This window comes from Geospiza fortis, unplaced genomic scaffold, assembly GCF_000277835.1.
Source record: "Geospiza fortis unplaced genomic scaffold, GeoFor_1.0 scaffold111, whole genome shotgun sequence".
Taxonomy (NCBI): Eukaryota; Metazoa; Chordata; class Aves; order Passeriformes; family Thraupidae; genus Geospiza; species Geospiza fortis.
The window spans coordinates 2,749,654-2,758,369 of NW_005054321.1; the positions used below are offsets into that span (position 1 = coordinate 2,749,654).

The window sequence follows — 8,716 nt, forward strand, 5'->3', positions numbered from 1 at the left end:
CTGGAAGGCACTGGAGCTTCACTGGGTGAAAAAAGCATATTGTCACTACAAATGTGAAAACAGTAATAACCAAGCCCCAGAAATCACAAATGCCTGGATCCCCAGGCTGCCAGTGATGCAGTACAGAGCTGCAAAAGCTGATGCCAGAGGAAGGTAGAGAAACTCTTTGCAGATGATCCTTAAGATGCCTTATAAAAATGATCTACTTCAGTGGCATTTTCAATTAATAGATGCACTGATTTTTCCTCTGTACATTTAAGCTGTCAGTATCTGCTTCCATAATGACAGGATGAGAGGGATTGGATTTTCTTCATATTTAAAGTGTAGCTGATTAAAGTTGAAATGGGATCAAGGATATGCTTTTTTACTAATGGAGATTTTGGATAATAATGACAAAGAGCTTTCAATTGCAAAAGCCAGTGTGATGCCTCACGTGTCTGTGTTGGATAAAAATCTTGAGAAATGTCCTTGACTAGGGTCATTAAACTGGTATGATTGGATTTGTGGCATTTTTAATGTAGGCTCAGAAACAAACTGCATTATTATTGAAAGCCTGAGATGAATTTATTGAGATGGTCTGAATAATTTTTCTGAAACAGAAACTCCACAGACAGCTGCTGTCTCTCTCTTAATGAGTTTCAGAGTCTGATAAAGAGGAAACCCAAGTCTTTGTGGATAGCTCAGAAGAGATTTCTTTCTATCCCGCCTCACAGCCTGTCTCCTGAGAAGCACAGCCATCAGTACTGACAATAATAAACACAAAGCAGAAGTCTAGATTAAATGCTGTGAATGATCTATGCCTTCGTTTTGCTGGTATGCACCTGAAGCTGAAGATCCTCTTGCAAAATGATGGAAACTCATCTATCTCACTAACAAAAGTTACATGCCTACAGTGATTTGAAACAGAATCTGGCTTTACCTGTAATCTTCTGAAGTGGATTTTAAATTTTCCTTAATTGAAGGTGCTTAGACCTGATACTTTGGCTTAGCACCCTAGAAAAGCTGAGATCCACTGTAAATCAGGTTCCAGGTCAGGTTTATTTTTCTGATATCCTGAGTGTGCAACAGGATGTTGCTATTTGGTAATTTCTGAAGGAAAGATAAGTTGAGATGATTACAGAGACAATGCAATAATGGTGACATTTTTGGGATGGGGAGCCAGGAGAATCTCTCAGTGGGTGTGAATTATAAGCCTGTGTCAGGTTCTAGGGTGCACAGGTGGAAAGGCCACCTTCATTTTCCTCCCTTACACCCTCTTGGCAGCAGAATAAAGTTGCTTCTTAGTGGGGTGACAAGAAATGTGGTACTTCTGTTTTGTAAGATTTCTGCAAATGCCCTGGGTACATACTACACATCCTTGGACCTGAGTCTCTTCTCATACCTGCCTTGCTGGACAAAAACATTTTCAGGTCCACTAAGTGGCATCAACTTTAAAAAACATTAAAGAGCAACATTTTACAGTTCCAATGAAGATAGGAAGTTCCAGGAATGTGTCATAAAATCAATCTCTTCCACCTAATAAGGGTGCTTAAGCATATATAAGAACCTGGGAAAAGGCTCTCAAGAAAAGGGCATTAGAGCAGCAAAGATGACAGCACATTGTGGAAAAAAATGCATTTCTGCTGTGGCTGTTTACAAAAATGCCTGATATACAGTCAGCTCCTTGGCTCACAGGTTCCAGGGAAATGTTTGCACAGCTCACAAGTGGGAGGAAACATGTGGATCTCTGATGGCATAAGCCCAATTGTTTGCATTTGTATGTACAAATGTGCCACCTGTCCCCATGAATTTCAGACAGAGTATGTGCTCTGAGAGCTGAGGGAAGGAAGGGGCAATCCCAGTTCATCATATTCATATTAGAGTACCAGCAGTAAAAAAAGAAATTTTTTTGCAGAATTTAAGTGCAGCCTCCCACTGCCTTGTTCTAATCTCTCCCACTAAAGCAGTGCACAGGTAGGGCTCCCACTCACAGTCTGCTTTTGCCAATAATATGGTAAAACACAACCAGCACCCGTGAGAGATTTCCCATTAGTGCTGAAGCAAATGTCTGAGGTCAGACTGTGAGAGAGGTGAGGCTGGAGGGCTTCTCCTCCCCTCCAGGGACTGCAGCTGTTGATAGAACTAACAAACTGAATAAAGCAGAAATAACAAACTGCAGTCCTTCCTGCTGAGAATAAGCAGCCTCTTCTGTTTCGAACCATTAGTAGAGAAGATGCCAGGGGAAAAAATCAGTCCTTAGAGTGATTGCTCGAGTAAAAGGCTTGCACAAAGCTGGAGTGAGGGAGGTTGACTTTCCTCCCAAGCCAAGCATGCAGAAAGGCAAACAGGGGTTTAGCTGTTTCCAGGCAAATCAGGCAGTTTTAATGACCTTGGTTCTGTTGTTCAGTGCATCCATGCGAGCTCCTCTGCGCACATGCACGTGTGCTGGACCCTGGGCCCGGGAGGGCACGCACCCCCTGCGTGACCAAAGAGCAGATCCAGCATCAAACATGGAAGGAAAAAAAAAGAAAAACAGGGAGGGAGGCCCAAAGTCTCCAATCTGACATGCTCAGCAAGTTACTGGTTGGCACTAGGAAAGAAGCATTCCCTCATAGCTTCTCTCGGGTGTATTGGGAAGATTATTCAAACATTTTCATTTTAAAATATTTGGCAGAGACTTCTGCATAAGTCAAGAGGACATTTCTGCCCATATCGCTTCAGACAGAGAAAAGAGAGTTTAAAGGGAAAAACCAAGCAAAACCCCATTGACTTTCTTCATGGCTACTGAAAGGGGTCTTGAAAGAACTTGTCTTGTGAGTGAGAAGGACACCAAGAAGTACTCGTTGGCCCTGGACAGGTAACACAACTCTTTGTTTCCTTCACTGACATTTGTGTGTCAGAGCAATATGAGATCACCAATCTGCCAACCAGAGGCAGGAGTCAAAGTCTGGAGAGTTTCACCATTTTACTACTTTCAAAATGTTTTGTTCAATTTTTTTCTTCCAAAACTTTCTTATTAGATATTTGAAGCATTTACTAGACAGCAGTCTGATATGTCTGTGTCTGTGATGGATTGAACCAATCTACTGTTGAAGCAAGTGTCTCTTGCTATGTATTTTATAAGCTTAGTAGATTTATTGTAGGATGCAAAACCTCATGGATTATGCTGCAATTTTAGGCTGAATTATAATTGTGCTATTGACACCATGTTTGGCTCAAGGCTCCTTCATGCTTGAATGTCTGAATTATCCATTTGGCTTGAAAGAAAGGCGATGCTTTATTCTTGTGGATTGTCTGTTGGGCTTAGAGTTAATGTACTTCTTGTATGCCAGAGGTCTGGTGAGTAAACGTTTGCTTGAGTGAGGAAAGATCCTCTGAAAACATAAGATACTGTAGATGGGGTGTAAAAAAGAATATAAATGTCTATCACAAAGTAGTTTTGCAGTTTAACCTTTTTTCATTCTTCCTCTTGACTCAGACTAGCAAGTATTTTTAAAAGAAAATAGCTGCTCAGTTACAGCTTAGCACGCCTTGACATTTCCATTATCTCATTGGTTTTCAGGTTATTTATTGCTTGGCTCTCTTAAAACGTGTGGGACAGAAACTTGGCGTAAACACTGTCAGTTCAAATGGAAATCTGTCTCTTCATGTTCTTATACTGGGGTCAGTGCCATCATATTTTAGTCATTTGAACGTCTGGGTTATTATTTAAATATTATTTCATGGCTCCATAAATATAGATGGCACTGTCCAAAATGACTTCTGTGGTAATATTTATATTTCAAAAAGATCCCATATGATTCTGCAGTTCATTTTAGTTATTGAAGACAGTGTGTTTTTTAAAGTTTGCAATTTTGTGTGCACAGCTTCAGTGTTTGAGGTCCTTAGGCCCCTTGCAGCCTCTGGACACAAAGGACAACACTGGGCAAACCCATTATATGGTCCCCTGAGACAGGGACAGTTGTTAGGCTGCCTTGTGAGAAAGCGTTTTTTCCCCTGGATCACTGGTAATGGGGAATATCCTTGCTAAGCATAAGGGCAGGATGCACACTGGGGCAAGAATCCCTGGCAGCTGATCCTCCCATCTGAGAGCTGACACACCTTCTGGAGTCAATTGTTTTCTGATATTTATTTCTTAATTTAGGATTGAAATTAGTTGGGGTGAATTGCTGCAGCAATTGCAATTTTTGGACTGATGTTGCAGCTACATGCAATAGCCCCTGAGCTGGAGGGCTGGTCCCAGGAGGGCTCTACAGTGGTGGTCCTGAGGTGGCTGAATGATGGAGGAGGTAGCTCTCCAAAATGAAGAGGACTTGTCATCCAGCCATGTGGCTTTTGTGCTGCTTCTCCATTTTGCTTTTTCTGCCAGATGAAATTTTATTAACTGCACAATTTAATTACTCTGTTCCAGAAATAACCAGAAATGGGGGCTGAGAGCCAGTCTCCCTCCTCTTGGAAAGAGCTGGTAGCACAGGGGAAGCCCTTGCCCTGCTTCCCATTGCACCCAGCAGCTTGGGGTGCCAGCCCAGTGACCCAGGGTGCCAGCCCAGTGACACAGGGTGCCAGCCCATGAGCCACAGCCAGCCCAGTGACCCAGGGTGCCAGCCCAGTGACCCAGAGTGCCAGCCTGTGAGCCACAGCCAGCCCATGAGGGGATGCAGCCCTCTGGGCCTGGGCTCACAGAGCAGCTGCCTTAAGCCAACAGTAGCAATAGGCTCATCTTAGCCTTTGGTATAAATTACCACATTTTTCTGTCCCCCATGTGTAGCCTTAATGAGCAGCTCTAATGCTTTCAACAGAATTTATTTTGCACACAGATTGCCTATTTCCTTGCCATCCCCCAGCCTCTTTCTTTTTAATAAATGCCATCATTGCAATCCCCCAGCCTCTTTCTTTTTTATAAATGCCATCATTACAATACACAGGGAACAAAACTAGTTTTATCTGGACCATGTAAGTAGGAAGCCTGAAAGCTGACCCCTTTCCCTGCACTCAGGATTGTGGAGCAGAGTGTTTTGCACATGCCAGACCTGTTTGTAGTCACTAGATTGTTTGGAAGCATTAAGGCTTCCCATGTCAAACTTGAAATGCTTAAAAGGGGGTGGACTTCAACTGAGCCCTCTGAAAGTCAGATCAGCAGTAGGTTTATAGTACAATTCATATTAAGAGGGACCTTAAGAATGTCTCTGGTCCAACCAAGAGATTGAATAATGTTGCTCAGGGTTGTCTCCAGTCTAGTCTTGAAAAAAATCTCTCAGGATATAAACTTCACAACCTTTCTGGGCAATTTGCTTCAATAGGGTATTAACTTCACAATCTTTTTTCCCCCCTCGTATTCAATTGGAACTTGTTTCAATTTATGACCAATGACCTCATCCTTACTCCATGTAGAGCAATAAAGCTCCATCTTCTCAATAGCCTCCTCAGGAATATTGGCAGGTTGCATCTGGGTGCTCACAAAAAGTCCAGTCCCCCAGAAGTGCTCCAGCCTTTAATTATCCAGCTCACCCTCCGCTGAACCTGCTCTGATTTACTGATCTTTCCTGTGCTAAGGGCCCCAAAGCTGGACATGGTATTGTAGATTTGGTCTCACAAATCTGGCTGTCCCAGGTGCTGGACACCTGGACAGGTGTATATTTGTTCTTGTGAAATTAGACAGCTCCTGTTGAGCTCTTCCTCCAGACTCCTCATGGCAGCCTTGCCCTCCAATGTGTCAGCTGCACCTCCAGGTTGGCATCATCTGCCAACGTGATCAGGGTGCCCTACACCTCCTGCTCCAGGAAACAGAGGAAGGCATCACACAGGATGGGTCTCAGGACAGGACACCACGTTCCACCAGATTTGAGGAAGGTTATGAACCATAATGGTTACAGGGTCTGAAGCTGAGCACTCAGAACCTCCTGCTTCATGCAAAACATATTGTCCATAAGTCATACAGCATCTGTCTTTAAATTAGGTGTGAACTAGGTCTCTGAGATAGTTTTTATGGTCTTTTCACAGTCAATGGTGGTATTAAAAGAGAATAAGTTCTTCTGATGACTAATCATTCATATTCTATTTTTTTTTTCTATTTGATATCTCCTATGTAGTGATCTAGATAATCCTTTATCATGGTCTAGGTAATGGCTTGACCAAATTTCTCAAGTTTCCATGAATGAAGACAGGCAAGAGTATTTTTATTTATTGCTGGCAACAGATCTCTGTAATACTGACCAGAAATATTCCATATTCCACTTCATAAACCAGTGGATTTGCATCTGATTGTGCCAGCTATGCTATGAGCTAGATTTTGGGTGGATCCAGCATAGATTTCTTATTATGTTCTTTATCTGTCTTTATACTGAGATTTTGAATACCATCACACAAGTGAAACTCAAGGCTTTAAGTCTCAAAGTCTTGGTTTTTATTATCTCTGAGACAAAAGACAAGGTGGGGAAAAACCCAGGGGTGGGCAATGCTGACAGCAGGAAAGTTGTGTGGAAATGTTAGGGTTTGTCTTCATGCAAAAGTTTTAAAATAGGGCATTTACCTGTAGATTTTCTTGTCTATAGGCCTTGGACTCCTAATTGGTTCCTGTCTGCCAGGCCCATACCAGCAAGCAAAAAGTTTGAAGTGAACCTGGGATATGATTTCTTCAGGTGAAGAGTGATTTTCTATAGCAAGCACATAAGAAATATTTTGTTCTTTTTCTCCTTTCCTGCAGGTGGTATGAAAACCCTTACGAGATCAAAGAGTCCTCATCAAAGATAGGCTTTCCACCACTCCTTATCCTTTACAGAATCAATGCTCAGGAAGATGATAGGTGCTTCTTGTGATCTCTGGACTGTTTTAGCTGAGGGCCCTGTGGTTGTCTCCTTTGCACTGGCTTGCTAGCTGGCCCAGTAGCACACAGTAACTCAGCAGACTCAGCAAACCCAAACCCCGTGCCTGTGCACCCCGGCAGGTGACACCAGGACCCTGTAGAATGGGCTGTGTCTTGCCAGTACTGGCCATATGCCATTCAGTTTTGCCCACTTCATCTCAGAAAGAAAATTAGAACCAAGGTAGTGAGTTACGTGAAACAGAAATTAAATAGCTAGGACATCAGCTCAGAAAATTGATGGTTCAGAGATATAACAATGATACATAAAATCATGAATGATGGGAGGCAGGTAAACAGGGAATAGTCAGTCATTCCTAACAGTATTAGAACTAATTAAAATAGCAGGCAGACAGCTCCAGAGTGACAAAAGACACATTATTTTTACACACATCATAATTAAACTGTGGAACTCAATACTTTCAAGCCAGCTGGGTTTGTGGAATAAAGATCTGTAAAGAGATGTTGGACAGGAGCTCTGGTTCAGAACTGGGGAACAGTAACTCTCTGGGAATGTCCCTCTTTGGTACTTTGAACTTATGTATTCCTCCATGTTCATGACAGAATTTGAATACTTGGCTACCTGCACCTCTGGTCTGGCTCCAGGCAGCTATTGTTATCATAGAAGGAAAGCTCTTCAGGCAGGTATTGTTATAGATTTATGGAGGAAAACTCTTGACAATACATTTATGCATACAGGGCCAGGCCCTCAAAATGAGGCACACAAGATAACTAAGGCATGAATTCCTATCTACTGGACATCTAAATGTATGCAAACATATAAATATTTGCCTTTATTTTGTGCCCGCAGTAAGGAAAAGGAGAAACTGGACGGCCAGGTTGTTAACAGGGTCTTAAATACCTTGAAAATATTCAAGATTGGTGCATCAATTGAAATCAGAATGGTGCCAGCATAAGGGAGGTGACTATGGCTTTGATAAAATTTTCTCTGAAGGTAGTTTCATTATCCTTTCAGGCAGCAGAAAATTACTATTTTCCCTCATGAAGGAGATGATCTCCTGTGGAAAGTGCAGTGATTCCACATTTTCCTCTTGTGACTGGGGAACTCATAATGGTCTAGGAGGATAGCAATTATTCCCTCAAGCCTGCAGATCAAGGCATCCAGCAGATCAAGTGAAAATAAACAGAAAGGAAGTTGTAATAAAAAGCTATTGCTAATGATTTGTGTGAAATCTGCAATATGTATTAATATTTTCTGCTTCTCCCTTCCGCGCACGACTCAGTAGGAGCCTTTCAGTGACATCCCCCTGACTATCTTTTTTACAAAGAAAAGAGAATTTGAAATGGAGAAAAGATTATTTTTTAATCTGTGACTCTGCAAAATGCTAGCACAGAGACTTGAAGCTCAAAGGCTACATCTTGCTCTAAAACACTGTGAAGGAGTTTCTGGTCTAACAGAGCTGATCTTTGCACCTTAAGCTTTTGATTCACACTTTTATAAAACAGCCTCCTAGATTCTTAGATTCTTTTAATTAGTGGCAGGCAGCTTTTGAAAGAGAAAAATAATGGTTACATACAGGAGTTGGCAGGAGTTTTCCCAACTCATCAGGCCAGATGCTGTTCTGCAAGTTCAAAGGGAGCAGTGAATGCTCACCACCTCTGCCAACTGGGGCACTTTTATTTAGGTACCCTTTAGACAGAAAAATGTGACATTTGTGGGTTTATACAGTCTCTGTTTGCTTTTGCATTCTGTCCAGCAAGATCTGGGGACAGAGCTTTCCTGCCCCTCAGTGATGCCCTGAGGCTTTGTTAGTTGACAGAGAGACTGAAAGACAAAAAACAAGAGAGTGAGATCACAGAGCGACCTATTTTGTTAACAACAAGGAAAGGGCTTGGTGGCTCAGAATATGCAGTGAT

General features: G+C 42.3%; 1 protein-coding gene across 1 annotated transcript in view; it reads left to right on the forward strand.

Moving 5' to 3' along the window:
- The first annotated feature begins 2,756 nt into the window (after positions 1-2,756).
- The window catches only part of SLC30A8 (solute carrier family 30 member 8), a 21,761-nt gene continuing 15,801 nt past the window's right edge, over positions 2,757-8,716 (forward strand). The window contains exon 1 of the mRNA XM_014306895.1: positions 2,757-2,836. Coding sequence (XP_014162370.1) covers positions 2,757-2,836 — 80 coding nt within the window. The remainder of the gene's footprint in view (positions 2,837-8,716) is intronic.